At 40.1% G+C, this 19,958-nt stretch overlaps 1 protein-coding gene across 1 annotated transcript in view; it reads left to right on the top strand.

Moving 5' to 3' along the window:
- alk (ALK receptor tyrosine kinase) overlaps window positions 1-19,958 on the top strand; it is a 163,420-nt gene that overhangs the window by 52,528 nt on the left and 90,934 nt on the right. Inside the window, exon 2 of the mRNA XM_068751629.1 lies at window positions 13,760-13,870. Within this exon, the coding sequence (XP_068607730.1) occupies window positions 13,760-13,870 (111 nt within the window). The remainder of the gene's footprint in view (window positions 1-13,759; window positions 13,871-19,958) is intronic.

The raw sequence follows: 19,958 nt of genomic DNA on the forward strand, positions 1-19,958 counted from the left end.
TTCAATCTGTGCTCTAACATGAATCCAATGCAGAGACACATAACAGGGAAAATGTGTTCTCCCAGTCTGGTTCCTGTCAGAACACGAGCTACTGTGTTCTGCGTAGAGCTTTTGCGGCAGCCGGATAGTAATGAATTGCAGTAATCCAGCCTGGAAGTTACAAAAGCACATTATTACCTGCTTTTAATTCCCTCTCCCTGCACTCTGTAGCTGCACTGGCCCATCAGTCACACATGAGATTGCGGTGAACCTTCTCTTTTTTCGACTGCAACTCGAGGAAAATTGCTACTTGAGACGAAGATGTGGGACTGGAGAGTAGCATTCAGTGTTAAATTCACTGGAAGACTTGCGAGGATATCTTTGGACATCAGTTTAATGCCATCGTGTCGCCTGGGTATTTTCTACTCAAGCTCAACACAGCGGCGGAGGACACTTGTCACTCTTCACAGGTATTGATTGATCTGTTAGTTTGTTTACGCATCGATAAATGTGCAAGTATGCATATAAACAGAAAGACACTTACACCCTCACTGACGCTGACTGACATTCGCACGTCCATATAGACACACACAGTCCTTTACTCCTTACTTCCCCTTGCTTGTCAAACACACACACACACACACACACACAATCTCAGTCTGTGTTTGCTACAACCAGAGAACAAAAAAGAGGAAAAATGAGCCAAATAATGTCAGACCAAAGGCAGCACCTATCAAATGCATCAATGAGTCCCAGGTGTGTAAGGACGGGGTGAAGGCTTTACGACCGCCCCCGAGCATAAATACTATCTGAATGTCTGTGGTGCAGAGATTTCTGCAGGGGAAAAAAATATATATTTTATGGAAAATAATTTTTTTTTAGGCTCCACAGCTCATTGAAACGTGTTCTTTAAAGCAGCTTCCATTTGTGAACATGCTGAATACTAACCCGAGAAATCACATAAACACGTCACAGAGGATTAACCTACAGGGGTAGCCAACAGCAAAGAAAAGCTTCTGAGCCCCTGCCATCCGCCCATCCGCATCAGTGCTGACAGCCTGTGCTGCATTTGCAACATTTCTTATCACAGCATTTCCAGTGGAAAAACATCCAAAATATCGAATAACAGAATATCGAATAAAGATCTATCTTGATATTATGAGCAACGTTCTGCTCCTGCTTTCTTCACAACACACATGATTTTAAGTAATTTGCTTATATGCTTCACATCAAATCATGAAACTAGATGTAATCACAATTTTCATCTCCTGCAGTAATAATGCATCCCTATCTAACTAACCAAAGGGAAAACTGTTGATGCTGTGATCCTTCAGCTATTAGTAATGACATATAGACTGGCATGCAGCATAATCTGTATCTTGTAAGGTCTTTAACAATAAAAGAATCCACCGCTGATCTATAACTGTGATATGAGTTTCAAGTTTCAGGTTCAGTCATTCTTTTGAACATAGTTGGACAAGGGAGTATTCATTTATTTCAAGAGGAGACCGGGTGATGTGTGCCCTTTTCTGTGAAAGTGCGGAGTTGAGATGGATAGATAGATTTTTATTCGTCCCCGTAGGGAAATTTTTCTTCACTGACTGAACGTCAGGACGAGTGTGTGGCGTCATTTTGAGACTAAACACGAACGAGATGAGACAGATAAAGCGGAGTCAGTAAAAGCAGCGCTAGGGAAAGAGGCATGTTTGGAAACTTACACCTACAGGCCAGACATTGCACAGTTGAGCCGTGAGAGACGAGGACAGGGATCCCACGAAACGGCTGCTTCTTCTTCATGCCTGTAAGTTTTGTGTGTGCCCTACACAACACTGATTTATAGCATGACGTATTACAAATAAGGGTCAACTGAGGCATTTGTTAAGTGAACATGTTTAAATAAACCTGTAAAAAGAGATAATTTACTAATTATTTTATTTAAGAAATAAGTGTTGGCACTTTGGGCTTGAGTATATTGTAAACTGGTACGAGCCATGAAAAAGGTTGCCTAGCCCTGCTATACATGTACACTTACCACTGTTTGGCATCAAGTATCATAGATATTGATCTGTGCAGGCTGTACCCTTGGGCAAGGTGATTTTACACTTATCTCCCCCAGCAACGCCTCCTCAATGTCTGTCTGGTGTCCTCCTCACTGTGCTCTGGGAGCAAGGAGGAGGATTCCCTCTGGATGTGTCCCTGTCTGCTTGTCACATCGCAATTGTCAGTGTATAACTGATGCATTAGGTCACTTGTGCATAATGCATGAAAGGGGCATGTATCACTCAATCTCTTGTTGTCTCATGCACAAACGCATATAAATGCAGGTTTTCATGTTCAATAATGGCCAGGTTTACTCTGAAAATAACTACAATGTGTAGATATCGATCCAAGGGGTCCTGTGACACTGCCTCATCTGTTTCAGTCACCAAAGGTTTGTGTAAAGAAACAAGGGATAGAAAGCAGACCCTGTACTGATCAGACACATACACCTTATACAACACCTGATACTGCTGCACACCAACTGCCTATAGAGTTATGACCAGTAGTTGTTGTTATTGTTTTATGGAGGTCATGTCTAAATCTAAAGCTGCCTCAGATGTCTCTGGTCGAACTCAAAAAAGCCTCTCATTGACAAAGGTGTATTCTTTATGTAATTCTGTTGCACTGACCCCAGGCTAAACAATAGAAGCCTTCTTAATGGATTCCTAACAATTGATAACGCACTTTAACACACTGTTGATTATTTGGGCGGGGCAGCGATTGTCAAGAGCCCAGATTCACCACTTCAGCGGAACACACTTGGATTAAACACGCGTTCAGCCCTGGTGACACATGGATGACAGCCTCAGCCACTCCACTACCAGTAGCCAGGTGCATTCGTTTATGGGATTGTGATGATAGGTTGTTGAGAGGAACATGAGGAGGGTGCAGCCTGCTTTGAGAGGGTTTAGCATGATTGTGATGCCAATGGGAAACCCGAAACCTAGAGGGTGACAAGGAGGAGAGCGAAAAGGGGGCAATTGAGAGCATTGTGATAATGTGTTTGCATGCTGGGATGAGCAGCTGCCGCTGTGTACGTTTTTGTGTGCCAATAGAGATGGGGAACTTGCTTGCAGACAGACATGGTAACTGTGTATCTCCCTGCTTAGTGCCTTTTCTGATGAGGCAGTGCACACAGCTTTGGACTCGTGGGGGTGTGGAGGGAACAGCGGGAATCAGAGAAGTAAATGGTTACCATTTCTACATCACAGTGTGCCTGGCATGGACTGCATGGTTTAAAGGCTTGTGTGGTGTAAGAGTTGTTTCTTTGCATTGTCTCAAGGCCATGAAAATGAGAAGGAAGAGACGTCAGATTTGCAGTGAAAAGGGGTTTTATTACAAAATATCTATAAAACTACATTCAAAACTGTCTAGAATGACGCCGGTAACCAAAGACATAAAGCATAGTCGAAAGGCGTTGAAGGCGGAGGAGAGTCTCAGCTGGAGTGAAGGAGGAGTGAGGACTGGAGCACCGGGCCCAGGTGATCCCAGTCAGCCTTAGTTCATGCACCGCCCATCAGTTGACCTGTCAGAGACATCAATAAGAACAAAACAACATCAACAGGCTCAAGGCCGTCACAGCATACACACCCTGGCGGTACGGTGCCTCGTCAAGCTCGGGTCCTCTAGCAGAGGCCTGGGAGCTTGAGGGTTCTGCGTAGGATCTCATCTGTCCCCAGGACAGGCCTCTATTGATCTTAAGTTTTAAGGCCTGTTCTTCTGCTGCCATGATTAGTGCCTCCGTTTCTCTCACTCCTGCCTTTTCCAGCCACTGGTATGTTTTGCAGGCTAGGGGCTTGTCCTTCCACGATAGCCTCTCTGGCTCCGCCTCCTTACTGGGCTTCTGTTGCCTGAGGGATCCACTTGGCAGGTCATCATCAGGGACCATTGTCTTGATGTTGATTCTTCTTCCGGACTGACGAGAGCAGACGTCTTTCTCACTTCTCCTCCTGCCTGCCTGACTGGTTTTAATTTAACGTCCACGCAGACAAAACTCTGCACTATAACCAGCCAAAGCTTCACTTAACCACCGAGAATGGAAATCAACACAGCAGCTTATTAGGAGGGACTGTTCGCACTAAATGAGATCCACGAGAAGCCTGCCGACTTTAAGGTTGGAATGTGGATAGCATAAAGATCCCGTGTGGGGGATTTATAGGAAGAAATAAAATATATGTTCATCACCAGAGAAGTAATTTCTAAAGACATTGCAGCAGTAAATGCTGGAATATGAAAGAACCAATGCTGCACTGCAATGCGGTCTTTAAAAGTTGAACCATGTACATGTTATGTGAAAAATGTGGAATATTTTTGGGTTTGTTTGTTGATGCTGAATTGAATTTCTGCCTTGAAAGGGTCTGAAGTAAAGTTGGAGTTGCAGCTCGGAGCTAAACTGCATAGCTGACTATCAATTTAAATAGAGAAGAACCTGAGGGAGGAATGAGCATATGTGAACATGGAGAATAAATTAATTTGTCAGAATTTAGAATATAATGCAGAAGTTGAATAGTACGCCATACCAAACATATGGAAGGCAGGGTTGTTGTGCCCTGGCATCAAAACCAAATACCCAGCCGCCAGTCATTTTATTCTAGCACAGACGTTCTTTTTTGTAAAGTACCTAGATTTTAATCACTCTAATACGTACCCTGTAATGGAGTACCGTTAATGACAATGTATTCGGTTTCTCCCTGAGCTTGATGCAAACATAAGGTTTGAAATGAGTTTCTGATGCACATTCAAACGTCTACGGGTTTCACACCCAACTTGTAAATATCTCACGAGAATAGGAGTGTTCGTACAAACACTCCTAGAAGCAATAACAGCAGTATCACTGAGAATACATGCTGTGTATCTGTCAGTGAGAGATAGTACTTCTACACATGTCCCATAGTAGTAGTGGCAGTATGATATTAGTATTTATAGCAGAATCAAGCAAGGATTATATACTAAGTGAGACAGTGAGAAAACTAAAAAAGTCCAACAAACATCCTGCTATCAATGAAAGCAAAGATGCATGAAGGGATTGCATAATGTTTCTGACATTAATGATGCAACCCTCAGAGCTAATATTTGTGTACTTTTGGAATAACGCACTATGATCAGTTTCTTTTTGAGCTGTGAAATGTAATTTGCACCCTTTTTTGAAAGGTGGAGGTAACAAAAAATTAGAAAACTGGAGGTGATGAAAAATGCATATACAGTAAATGGAAAAACTGGAGCAGCACAAGTGGAAGATAAATGAAAAATTGAGTGATAAATTACAAAGCTATTTGATTAATTTAATGGCAATTTGATTCATTCATTGTTCAAGGTGCACAATTACCTTTAATCATGTAAGGGATGTTGCCTCAAGGGTGGAACAAAAATGAAAAGATAAAAAGGTGAATAAAAATGGATGGGAATGTTACATTATGTTCGGCGTTGCATCAGCCTGACATACTGAACCCAATCACAGTTTATGAGCTTGAGAAGAGGGCTTGATTGACAATGAGCATCTTGATAAATATGATTAGTTCTTTGAGGATTCTTTGATGAGAGAAAATTCCTGTTGTTTTTGAGAATCGATTTGCTTCTCTTTCTCTTTTAGGCAGTCAGTAAATTGCTCTCTGCCATGCAGAAGATGTGAACACAACGGCCTGTGACATAATGTGCATGCTCTCTGTTTGGTTGTACAATAACTATTCTTTCTGTGTGTTTAGTTAAAGGTCCCATATTATGGTAAACTCACTTTTTGATTTTGGGTCCTTATCAACCCCAAAGCAGCTAAACAAACCATCCAGTCAATCCCTTGTAGTTTGGGTAGGTCTGTAATCACCTACTGAAACACGTCTGGAAGAAATCCCTCTCAGCTTGACGTCAAGCCGCGCGACCGTGCACAAGATGTGCATGCCCGTGCATCCCTGTGTCAGTACAAGCTGCTGAAATGACCTTCCTCCGTAGGCTGGCTGGGCTCCCCCTTAGAGATCGGGTGATACGCTCAGTCATCCGCGAGAAGCGCGGTGTCGAGCCACTGAGAGCAGCCAGGTGAGTTGACTCGGGCATCGTATTTAGGCGTCCGGCGGGCGCATCCCTGGATGGATGGAGGATTCAAAGCATTGTGCCGTGTGTGCGTGGGTTCATTGGCAGATTGAGCTGAAACCACACACGCTATTAGTTCAGATCTGTAAGATTCATGTCTTGGTGTGACAAGTAGATGAGGGAGAAGTGTAAAATAAAGACTTCATGACTCTCCCTGTCTCCTTCATGAGCCGAAGGAAGAAGAGCAGAGTGGATAAAGTTTTTTTTTGCGGTAATGTTCCAGCAAAAATGGCCAAAAAATGTTTTGTGTGTGCTGAAACGTCCCTCACGTCTCTTTACTATGGTAGCGCTGCTGCTCGCTATGAACGTACTTTTGCTTCTGGGTTTGGAGCGTTTCTGGCAGAGCTGTTTGAGACAGAAATGACGGACGCTGTCCTGCAGCATCTGTTTGCTATTTTGACAAAAGACTGGCACAGATATTTCATATAAGTGTCTGGGAGCTGCATTAACTTGACGAAGCCCATATTTTCCCCATTGACGAATATGGGATTGCCCATTGATCCTCTGATGATGAAACAATCGCTGTTACGGGAAATTCCCTCACAAAGAAGACATTTAATGCATCCATTTCCTGGCGCCAACACCACAGACTGTAGGTTCCCTCACCAGTCATGCTAACAGTAGAGCCTCAAATCATTTGTGACTTCATCTGGATCCATGGGGGGGGGGGGGGTTCAGCTCCTGCACATGTAGCAGATTCCTATGCTCATCTGGGAAGGACCATGGGCTGAAGAACAAATTAAATAGCTGTGGACCATGTCGAACACGCGGCGCTACTTCAAATCCATCTGATACCTTTTGTAGAACGTGTGTCTTCATGTGCAATCTGTGTATGTTTCAGTTCAATGTGTGTCTGATGCATCTTCCCTGTAGTTAAAAACAAAAAGCTAATAGATGGATGACAGCATGATGATCATTCACCTGCTGGATAAAACATGTCATATTAGCATGTGAGTGTGTCACACTTTCTTAACGTCTTCTGACATCACTGCAACATTAGTGGGAGCAAAATGTAATTCACATGCAGAGAGGACACATTTAAGTCATGTTTGGCATGTATAATATTGAAAACGTAATTTAAAAGCATTTGTGTTGGTGTTAAATTTCACCGCTGTGTTATAAATCATCTTCTGTTGGACAAAATTAATAAAAATAATAATATAAAATCAGAGAAGTAATGCATCACTGCTGCGTAAAGTTGCTGTTTAATACTGTCTGTGGTTAAACAATGAGATGTTTCATTATTTTTCAATCCTTGAGTAACACAGTGACAGAATTTTATGAGAGAAGTGTCTATTGTGCATGATATAGGTGTAGTGCTCTCTATTGTGATTTAACGTGCTCAGAATTAATCAATAAAGCTAAGTGTTGTGCAGTCCCTTTGTTGTGTAAGCGTGCAGCAGCATGTGGAACAGAAACACCACTCCACCTGTGACCACGTTCGTTTTTCTTGCTTTTTGTACTGCACTGGTCAAAGCCAAGATTTCATTTTTTGCTGTAATTACATTCGGTAGATAGTCTGTTGTATACACAGTCTGTAAGAACACCGCTGCCAAATATAACATCTGGATTTAAAGAGCCCAGTCACATTTTTTGCTTTTAGTCTGACATGACGCTGTCCTACTGGTGGACCACTGAGCCATAAACTCCCATAAACTCTTTTTTCTTGACAGTCACCAATTCCAAAAGCAGAATTTATTTGTTGTTGTTGATTTTTCATTTGCATCTTGCACAGAACAGCTTAAAAAAGCAGGGAAACAAGCAGAGAAACCCATTAAATGATAAAGTAAATTAGGAAATTCAGTCTGTTTGTTTCAGAATGGTATTTTAACACAGATAGCTTTGGGCCGTACGCTCCTGTTCACACAGTTCAACAGATTTCTTGAAGTCACCCAGAAAATATCTGTAAATGTCTGTTACACATACATGAACAGACACACACGCATGCATACTTACTGTCTCACAAATCTTCTAGGCCACTGCTTTCCGAGTACAACTTTCCAGACTGTGAGCAAATTAAAATATCATGTTTCCATGTGAAACAAATGTTTACATTAATGTTTAAAGTAAATTGGAGTCATCTGAACTGTATTGTTAATAGAAAAAACTGATTTTGAGATATGAATCCACTGTTAATCTATTCAATACATAGGGCATTTCACAACACAGTATGTTCTCACATCAGTAAAAAAAGAAAAGACCCATATTTTCAAGTCGGTTGAGGGCAGTACTGGACACCCACTTGGACAAAGCTCATTGAAGAGCTGTCTAGGGACAAATTGCTGAGGGGCAACAGAGATGATTTACTACTGGTGCTTTCAGTTTTGTAGTGGAAGGGGATCACAAAAAAGAGCAGGAGAGCAAGGAACCTCAAAGAAAGAGAGACTGCATATGTGAAGAAGGTGCTGCAAAGACTGACTATTGCACGTATGAGAAAGACACTCAAGCAGAACTGAACACAAGTGAAGAAGAAAGATGGCTGGTCAAGGTACAGGCCAGATTTATGGAGTACCATTTCAGATTTTAAAAGCCTGCCCACATTACATTAACTCAAAGAATTATGGGGAGAGTCAGAAGGCGTTGTGGTAAATCATGTCCACTCTTGTACAAGTCGTAACTTTCTCGTGATTCTGTTTGTTAGTGGTGCCTTACGCAGAATGCATGTGACATAGCCAAGTAATGGTCGCATTTCAGAAGGCAAGGGGAGAGAGTGTCGATGTGATGTGACAGTGTTTGCTTTGTGGTTTCACAGTCCTGCAGTTCAGAGAAGCTGTTCGCATCAGGCCAGGCATCTGAGTGGAGTTTTCGAGCGTCTCCTTTTAAATTATTTTTTTTTCTTGATCCGTGACTCGCAGCAAATACTTCGACACATAGCTGTTGGATAATAATTTACCAACACACACTGTACGATGTGTGTTGGCACTGAATGTATCATACAACAAGCATTTATTTCATGGTCTGAGAAGAATATTTATACTGATTTATTTGTTATGTTGATGTTGATTTATTAAGACCAGAATCAGAATCAGACGTAGTTTATTGCCACTGTCAGTGAGTGTTCACTGACTAGGAATGTTTCTCTGTGAAGTCGTGCTACATCTAACAGTAATGACAAAATACAAAAACCATACAAGTACAGACACATCAGCAGCAGCAGGATTGGATACACAGATGTGTACTAGCAGCAGTAAACTAGCAGCAGTAAACTAGCGTAATCACAATGTATTTCATTATTCTAAAATCCTATGTAAAAAAGGGGTTAAAAAGATAGATACTACAGAGAAAAATACAAGTTATGCATGTTACTAGGGTAATGTGTCCTTCATAAATAAGTGAGTTCATCGGTACAATGTGGTCATGTAATTACAAGTCATTGTAATTGCAAAAGGTCATAAAATATAGTGTATAGAAATAAGGTCTAAAATGTTCCACAAACTGAGAAGATAAATGTAATGTTCTACAGAACTTTGATTGAACTTAATTATATAATATTGAATAAGATGTTGGACTATAAATAAATCTGTTCTTTATACAGGTCAGGTTTTTGTTATTGTTGAAGCAAATTGACACAGTGTTTGTGTCCAACGAGGTGTATCAGCAAATCAGTTGATGGCGAGCCTCCCAGTCAAACTGTGAATCTCTACCACACAATTCAATGGATCCTGTGGTAGGATTGTGTCAGTCCTCCTTCTGACCGGTACCTCCTGTGGATGTTTTCCTTGACTTTTGACTGTTCAACCGACTTACTGACTTGAGCTGATATTGACCATACATCAACAAATTCTGAATGGAACAATTTCAGTAAAGGACAATTTATATTAATTATTTTCTATTATTTATTTATTTTCTATTTTTCTATTATTATTTTTATTATTGTTTTATTCTTGTGCACATCGTTATTGTGCATACTGTGTTATAAACTGTTTAAATATTTTTGAACTAAAAGTTTTCATTTCACTACGTTCTACCTGTGTTGCTTGGTTATTGCTTTACCTCTCAGCTCCTATGAACCTAGGTAGCAAGGTGCACATACTCAGAAGTGGGTTACAGAAGGATGGATGACGTAATTATTGTAGGAAAGTCCTTTTCACCTCACACTATGCACCTGGTTCTCCTTTCTGCTCTAAAACCTTGTCAAAGCAATCATCTCACAGTAATATATCCACACGACCCACGGAGGAAAGCTCTGGCAGGGCTAATCATCATTAAGTGATGGGTAGAAAAAGAGTTTGAATCATGAAGCAAATGCTGCATTGTACTTCAATTATGGTCCCAAAGCTCAAATTATGATCTTTGCATGTCTACAGTAGGACGTGCAGGGGCCCACAGTGGGCTATCTACAAACAGAAGCTAGCTTGTTACTTAATTTATTAAATTATTACTTCCATCATTAAAACCTGACACCATGTAGACACAAACAGTTTCACAGAGCAAAATAAAATAATCTTGATACATTTATCAGCTGCTGTATGTTTCAGAGAGCAACTGGCATAGCTAATCCTCAAAGACAAAAGGGCATCAGTGTTTAATAGCAAAGTCATTTTCTTTAATGAGCCTTAGTGAGACTTGGCTGACTCCTCAATAGCCCCCTTTTTCCTCTGGATAATAGTTTCATACTCAGCCTCATGATCTGTTTCTTTGATCAAATAATGTTTGCTTGCCTGGAGCAATAAAATGTTGCTTGATCTTATGGGTACACATATCTAACAAAGACAATTTACTTTAGAGATACACTCAAATTCTGTCAGAGAGCATTCCTGTAAGGAGTTCGAGATTGGTCTTTCGCATGTTTCATCATAAGCCTCTGATCATTACAAAGTTTACTTTTCTTTTTTCCCCCTTGTACTCGAAAATGACATCATACATGGTGTCAGTCATTGTTCGAGCTTCATGCACTTTGAATTAATTTTTTTAATGTGACTGTGACCATCAGCCGCCCTCTTGGCAGACTAGCCTATCCCGTTTTATTAAGTGCTATTTCCCAAGTTGCAACATCGAGGGCTGTGCCAAACCACAGCGAAGCATCGGACCAATAAGACGGACAGAGAGTATACTGAGGAGAAAGTGCAGTGGATTGCGGAGTGTAGGATCCTCCATCGCACAGCGGTCAAAGTATTTGATGAAATCTTCGAGTTCCTCCACGCTGGGTTATATTCCACATTGGCCGTTGTAAAAAGTTGAGAAGAGGAAAAAAATATGTGGTGGTTTCATCAAATTTGTTTGAAAACAGAGCTAGATTTGATGATTTCTGATCTTAGCATCAGTCTCACATCAGTGAATTTGTACTTTGTTAACAGTTGACATAATGGAGACCGTATGTTTAAAATCAGTCACAAGCAGTTCATAGACATGCGTTCGTGTGTCACAGTTAGGGAACTCTATATTTACGGCTCTCAATCTAATTTAAATTCTGCCTTTTCCACTCTCTGCAGGTTATAATGCAGTTGTCTTGTTTTTATACTTCAGTGACAGCATCTCAAGAGGGAGAGTTGAATTTGCTGAGCTGAACTCTTTTTGCATCATTGGCGGTCTTAAGTAAGGCTTCACAGGCAGCTATTCGAGGTAATAAGTGTGCGTCCTACAGTCGAATCAAAATCCCTGATTTTACATGACAGGGTTAATGCAAAAAAACATGCTGTACCAACAGCTTATGACAAATGCAGAAAGCCTCTTAGAAACAACTTATCCCCCACTTAAAGCTAACAACAAACAGTAAGTGACACATTATCATGAACACTCTACATCTGCCTCTTCTGTTTAACCCCATTATTATTTATTATTTAATGTGAATATGCTTTTTGTTAAGGCTCGCTAATTCGGAGATGGTTCAGGCATCACCTCTGCTGGTGGAGGACTCTGTTGGGAAGTGCAATCGCACGTGCCGATGTGTATTTCAGACTTTGTGAGCAATGATTCTGGAATGCAGCAAAGGCCTTTGTGAAAATTGCAGAGCTTAGTGGACATGAGGGCTGCTGTGATGTAAATCAATGTGGTCTTTTGTAGCAGAGGGAGAGCAGCCAATTCCAGGTCTAAGTTACCTGATGTGGTGCTGCCAGATTTAGATGGGCATTTAATGAAGCGTCACTGAGCTCGACAGGTAATCAATTTATTTAGGCAGTAATGTATGTATCCCAAGGTAAATCTTTAATTAAGGGGTAAAAAGAAGATGACAATTGTGATGCAGAAGGCCAAGCTATATGAAAATTGACCAGAGTAAATGGCTGGCTTCCTTATTCCATCTTTGTTAAGCTTGATTTTGCCACCTTGTAAATGCAAGACAAGCATCTGTCACCAACATATTAGAAACATTTATCTGATCTGAGTGATCTGAGTCACTTTTTTGCGTAGACCTATAAATCCACTATCTCTAAACTAATCTTCCATTTCCTTTTAATGGCATTATTTCTAAATAATTGCACTGTAGTAAAGAACAAACCGCTCAAGAATCACAAGTACCATGTAAATTGTTACAATAGAATAGTTTTAAAAACTTTTATTTGTTTATTTATTGGAATTATTGGCCAAATTAGTGGCTTTTATTTAGTTATTATTTAGTTCTATTGTTTGCATTTTTTTCAAATAATGCATTTTAAGGGGGTTTTTTCTGCCTTTTTTGTACCGAAAATTAACCGAACTGAACCGAAAAAGCACTACCGGTATGTACATACAGTTTCTGTTTCTTTGTTGGGGTGAAGCATTTCTGCTGATATAATTTCCCTTTGGGATTATTAAAGTATTCTGATTCTGAATGACATTTTAATGTACCGTTACACCTCTACTGTATGCCACATAATTCATTCCTGTCCAGTCATCTCATAGACAAACACCTGAGATTTGTGTCTCACTTTCCCATAACTCATGTGAACACTTTGGCCTGCCCACATGGCTTAAAAAGACGCATCAGCTGTGTGACACCATTAAACCATCTTAAAAGCAGAGTGGCAAAGGTTTCCTCCAGGTCATTGGCTGCGTGCGCTGGCCGAACTCACATTCAGCAAGAATAAACCTTGAATGGTGTGTCTTGTATGGTCTGAGCCTAAATGTGCTCTGCTCAGCGCTGTGAAAGGCAGCGTTTACGATTGATGACTCTTCAGGCCTCATTTGAACAGAGTAGAGGATTTACACAGGAGGCTCCTTCCTGGGCAGTGGTGTAGTGGGCTGTGACTGCGCACTAATTAACAGCAGAGAGAGAAAGCTCATTTACTTCATAGTGAATGAACTTCACTTCAATCCTGTGGTAATTAGCCCGAGTTTCCAAGGCGACAACATCAGACAAACCGTGGGCAAACCTATCCTCAGATAACTGTGCAGCCCATCGATATCCAAGAAACATTCATATGAGCATGTTTTTTTTTTACTATAACTCATATTGCCTACGCTCTTCTTGTAAATCTTTCGATCTATAAAATCAATATTTACAGATTTCATTTACTTAGAAACTCTGAAATTTATATTTTATTTTAAAAATTAAACATCTTCATTAGTCAAATTGCATCATATTTGACAATAAATGAAGACATTCAATTAACTTAAAAAAGCAAGCTCGCCTAACAACATAAATCAATGGCAAACATTTGTCTATCACTAAATGTGAATGCTTTCATTCTGACTGTTCTATCCATGAGTGACACGTGCCAATGTGGGTTGTCTGTCTTTGCAGGTGACCTTTTGACTGGCAGGACCAATGCTGCCATTCCCAGTCGGTACTGGAACTTCTCCTGGGTTGCCGAGGACAGCCTGATCTTTTCCAATGACTCCACACCCAAATCAGGTGAGTTGGCCTCTGTCCTAAGGGCTTCCTGGATTTAAAAGATCCTCTGCTTGCTACAGGCCATGACACCAGGCATCATCTCCCATCAGCAGACAAAAAGGTCTGTGTCCAGCCTGCCCTCTAGCATCAGCAGCAATGTAGTTTCCATACTGGAGCCTGGCTGGCTAACTACCTGAACTACAACCAAATAAAATAAAATAAGATGTTGGGAAGAAAGTGACAATATTATTATCCTCCCCATAAAGTCACCTATATTTAGCTGCTCGCTAAAATCAATATATGTAGGCTGTAATGGTATTTGCAACTGTGGAATGATGATTCATCACTCAATAAAATAATATTGATATTGAGTACAAGGCAGACATACTAGTGATGTTTTATGAAGCATTCAAATATTTATTTGACAAAAATAAGTTAAAGAAAGTGAAAAGAAAAGGGTAGTTGTCTTAAGTCATGTCTTTTTTTTCTTGAAAAAACCTGAGACACAGAGATATGATATTTGGTAGGTTCCTTGTTTGCATAGTCATGGTACATAAAATTCTGTGGATCTTGGCATACAAGCCAAAATGAGCAAAAACCGCTGGTACTGAATGAGTTAACTGCTACTAAGCAAAGAACAATGATGGAATATGTTACCTCTTTTTATTTTGTATTCCCAGCCCCAGCAGTAGAATGATTATAGTTGTGTCCTTCAAGCATGTTGGTTACTTTCTTTGCAGCACTTCACCTGCGCGTACAACAGTCAACTTGGAATACCTCGGCATGCACGAATGACGAATACCTAAATAAGATTCTGGATCTTCGTATCAGAATATAATCCTGCTCATTATGTCTGTTAAAGTTTTTATTCTTGATCCAGGAAGGGACATTGTTGAGGTAATTTATTTGACAATTGAAAGCTTTGCTCTGCACATCCAGCATCTCATTTATTCAAAACATATTTAATATGCACAACTGGGAGCAGACCACAGTTGACACAATTGATTTACATCTCAATGACATTTGGCTTTGAAAGGTGACACAGCACTCAAACTCTACTCCCTTTGATTAATGGAGTAGGGCTTGTGGTGTCATTATTGGGTCATTATCCATTCACACACTTACGATGCAAAGGACATGGGGAAGTGGAGAAAGTTGATTTGCTGTGGCGACCCCTCACGGGACGAGCTGAAAGTACAGTAGCAGTAGTAGTATCCATTCAAAAACTGACATGAATGGAATGTGGAATGTGAATGGACTGACATCTTGTGTGTGTGTGTGGATTGATTGTGTATACATATATGACATTAAAAAGTGTGTTTCATCTTTGCGTTAACACAGACTCAGTAACACTGGAAATACTTTGCTTAGTCATTTAAATTTACCAGTGTTTTTGCAATTTCCTTTAAGGCACCAAAGGACATTAATTGTAAGGGCAACAATATTTATTAGTATTCAGTGATAGGCTGTTATACGTTATTAAAGTGGGATCACTCAAGAAGTGGCGGCTGCTCTGTCAGTGATCTCAACCACATTAGCCAGTGGAACGACTGAAATTCAAAGACATGAGTAATCTATTACCATAGAGTATTTGACAGATGCCTTTAAAAACTTCACTGATCCAAACTGGTTGGTTCTGGCTTCTTGAATGAAATAATAATCCTCTCCTAGTGAAAAAATATATTTAGAAAACAAAAATTGGCCATTTTGAGACTCACATAATTACATTCTTTAAACATTCTCTGTCAATTTACATATGGACATCCTGTGACGCTCTTTAGGTTTGTGAAAACCAGTGACCACCATCTATGGGATATTACAATGCATGTGTTGTCTTTATCATGAAAACGTGCTGAGCGCTTGGTCATTGAGATCACAACACTGTTTGAGTTACAGATCCATTAAAACAACCATGATGTGATTATAATCAATACTCTTGCCTGAGAGCATTGTAATGTATTGAGTTAGAGGGCTGATGGAATTATATTCAGATGAGATAACACTAAATTAATGGTGTGTATTGGGGGAGAATTAAACACTTTGAAATATTATCTCTGTTCCTGCAGATGGAAACTTTTGATTCAACTGCACTCTAATCAACAGGCTGAATATCTTACCATAATGATAAAAGCAGTGGCAGCAGTGGCCATTATCTCTCTCCTATTATAACAGTAATACGTTTCATCACGTAAACTCATTGTTTTTTGTTTTTATGACTTTTCTGGGAATATTTTTTGTGTATTAGACACTGAGCAATTTAATCTGGCATGGACTGTAATTGGTAACTGTATTAGTATTTCAGGGGTAGAGCTGTAAAACCTCTGTGCTCTACGTGTCCAATTTTCTTCGAGAAACAATTCATGCCCAATCAGATGAAGGGTGATCCGCTGTGCCAACGTGCTACTCAATAGTTCCACTCAAATTTAAAATTATTCCAGTTCTGACCTTGTTGGGGCAGACCTCCTAAAGCTCAACCAATGAGACAAAAGCATTTGAATTTCACAAAACTCAGAAGGGTCCTTCTCCCTCATATTAATATTAATGTGCAACAAATATTTTTAGATTTTTCAACATGAAAACACACCTTGATATCTGGCTAATCCAGAAGTTTTTTTTGTAGTCAAGCAAACAGCTAAATCTGTACCAAAATGTAATAATCTGTTCCACATCATGATGCCCATCTCGGACAGACATTTCATGTAAATCGCTGATATTTTAAAGTTCAATGGTTGCCCTAAAAGAAAACATAATCATGTATTCACTATTTTATCCAGATCTAGTACTAGATCAAAGTACAAAATGGTAAATGGACTTGTCACAGCTTGAGGCGGGCCTATGCTTTTCCCCACATTAACTTCTCATGTCTTCCACATCCTCTGTCAGCAATCAACTCAAATCCGGTCACCTGTGCTCCCATGCACACCTGCAGCTAATCTGTCATCAGCCCGGACACTACATATACTCAGCCCAGACACCGCACCCTTGATCCTACTTTCCAGCACTCGTCCTGAACCTGCCTGCCTGTGTACTGGCCCTGCCTGTTTTGTGGATTCTGCCTGTGTGCTCTGGTTTCAGAATCGGAATCGGAAGTAATTTATTGCCATTGTCAATGAGGGTTCACAGACTAGAAAGATATATTCAAGATATAGACTGCTGAGCAAGCAACTGACTAAAGAGGTGCTATATAAAACTATAAATACTAATGCTATATGGACATCAGATTTGACAGCCACATGTTGGAGCAGGCTGAGTTTGAAAACAGGTGAGGTCAAAACCGATGAAGAATTACACAACCCTTTAGAAATGGGTCAGTAAACACGACACAAGGGAACATCACAAACTACCACAGATGGCAGGAGGAACGCAGACAATAGCAGGTGAGAATAAAGAGGCATGGGTGAACAGTCAGGGCACACAGACAGTGCCAGGAGAAGACATAAGGGGCAGGAAGTCTGAATTAAGATGGATGCGAGCCTGAGCCACGAGAGTAAACAGCAAAGACGTGTACAAAAAAAACCTTTGCTGCCCCCTAGACCACCAGTTTGTTATTCCAAGCAGGAATGAAAAACAGACTGGATTATTTATCGTACTCACAAACAGATTGGCAGCTGACTCATATGACTTTTGGTGCAATCTGTCTCCACACTTGTCTGGTACATCCTGCATATCAGCTCTTTTTAAAGCTTTATCTGCATGGCCATGTCTTACAGCCTCGAGGCCATTAACGTAAAGCTTATCCTTGATAGCCTCCTAATTACTACTTAATGGTAATACGTGTGGACTTGAATTCTGATCTCAGTATACTTTAATGTATTTTAAAGTGAGCTCTTTCTGGATCACATATAATCAGTATGTACCGGTAGTCTTAAACGAATACTATCTGCACCTCTCAATCATTGACCATATCATTTCTCACACCTAATTAAACATGGCACATGAGATATATTTTACTTTTTAACCACTTATCTATTATAATTATTCTGTAAATGCTTGGTCATGCAAGAATTTGTTGTTATAATGTGGAGTCTTTGCTGTCAGCCCATTCTTAACATTGCTCAACCAAAACATAAATGGAAACATTGCAATGGGGTCACAAGGTAAGTTTAGCAAAGATAAAAAGAGGTTTGCGTCACAGAAGCCGTGTCCTGATTTTTTTTAGTCTTCAGTCCTCTGGTCTGGGTCGCTTTGCTCACGCAGAAAGTGGGCGAATTTGGATGGTGAATCCGCATGTTGCTCAACACAGTTGAATCATATCTCTCATGCCCGTTCGGCAGCACAATGTTATGTTTAGCTCTTCAGTATGCCAAGTGGATTTCTATATGCCTGAACATTGCCATAATGTCTGAGGGTGGGTGGAAAAATGTGACCAGATAGGCCTAAAAACTTATGGCGGTCTCAGTGAGTGTGTAAAGTATGCAAATGTATGCACATGTAACCTCTTTTTCAAAATATAGATGCAAGTAAACTAGAACATTTGGATTGAAATGTCTTTTTGTACTTATACAACCAAGACTGCCAAGACCAAAATTAGGAGGAGCGTCTCGATGATCCATGCATTGATGAAATAGCATCTATACGAGTCAGAACACATGAGCTTTTCAAGTCTATGGCCACTGCATCATTCCAGCTATACTAGATAGATTTAATTGAATAACAGGAAAAGAGCTTTTGATGTAATCTTGGATATTTAATTTTCCACATCTCATTAGCCTTCAAGGTACCCCATTTGTGATGAGCCACTGAAATCAATGTTTTTGCCAAATTAAACGTTTTGAAGATGGAATCCATTACCTTAACTCATAGTAAGTGGGTGGGAATGACTACCTCTATGATTTGTCTGAAAGCAGCTGCCTTCTCAAGTGGACAGCCTTGTAATTGAAGGCCAGTCTAATGCTTCCTTGATGTCACCTCATTAGCTAAGGCTTCCTTTGAGCGTTTAGTCTAATGTCTCAGTTCACTGATTGCTTATTCAGACTTCATTCTAAATCTCATAATGAATGTTAAATACAAAAATATTTAAGAGGATTAATAATTAAATAAGTCTTATTGTAGAATATTTAGTTGAAATTTTAATACCGCTGCTAGCCTCATGGCATAATTGCCTATTCCTATTTATGATGGGCAATTCTGCTATGAGGCTAATGATATGCACTCATTGGCTGGTCACTTTCCAGTGGTGGGCCGTGCATTTCCAACTCATTCATGGGTTAAAAAAGCAAGTTTATTTATATTAGATTTTTCTGCTAACGGCTCCCGGGTGTGTCTCTGGTCACGTCTGGTGTGACTTTGTCGATCTGCATAGCGCTGCCCGGCTCTCACAAGTGAGTATCCAATCACAGGACGCGTACATGTCACGTTCAACGAGACACCAGCTAGAAGGCATTACTGTCGCCAAATCTGATGTCCGAATAAAAGTCAATCACATTCAGCACCACCTTAAACACAGACGCAAGTGCAGATTGCAGTAGGACCATATGATATTTCCATATATTGCACATGACAGATTATCTATATGATTTTTTTTTTTTTAGAGGATCAGGGAAGACTTTGTCTCTTTAAAATCAACACCCCAATTCATGTCTTGTAGATATTCAAGAAATGCCTTTGTGACATTAGTTAATTCAAACAGATGCAGCAAGTGTGTCTGACAGGATTCATGCTGTGTGTGCTAGAGTCTTTGCTCTGAAGAACAGCACAGTAAACGATAAGGTTTTTGTACTTAAGAGTGGTGTCAGCATTTTGTGTGGGGAACTAATATTCAGGAGCAAAAGTTTCACAGAAAGGATAAATGAGTACTATTGCTCTAAAATCAATACAATGAATCAATGAAATTGCTTCTGAATCTTACTGACAGGCAATATATGGCGATGTTTTCTTAGCACAGTCTAACTACCCAACAAATGCTGAAAAAGTACTTTTCCCTAGTTGTACTTAGCCAGACTGTATTTGTTGCGGTAGTGGAAAAAGGCCGGCTGAGTGTATCACACCTGCTGTTTTTTCATATTTTTATTTCGAGTAAATATGTTTTTGTGAAGGATTTTTGTAAATATTTCTGCCAGTGTCCTTTTAAATTAAATTAGCACTGATGTTCTTTTTACTATCAGCTAAC

Source organism: Brachionichthys hirsutus, chromosome 18 (assembly GCF_040956055.1).
Source record: "Brachionichthys hirsutus isolate HB-005 chromosome 18, CSIRO-AGI_Bhir_v1, whole genome shotgun sequence".
NCBI classification, from domain to species: domain Eukaryota; kingdom Metazoa; phylum Chordata; class Actinopteri; order Lophiiformes; family Brachionichthyidae; genus Brachionichthys; species Brachionichthys hirsutus.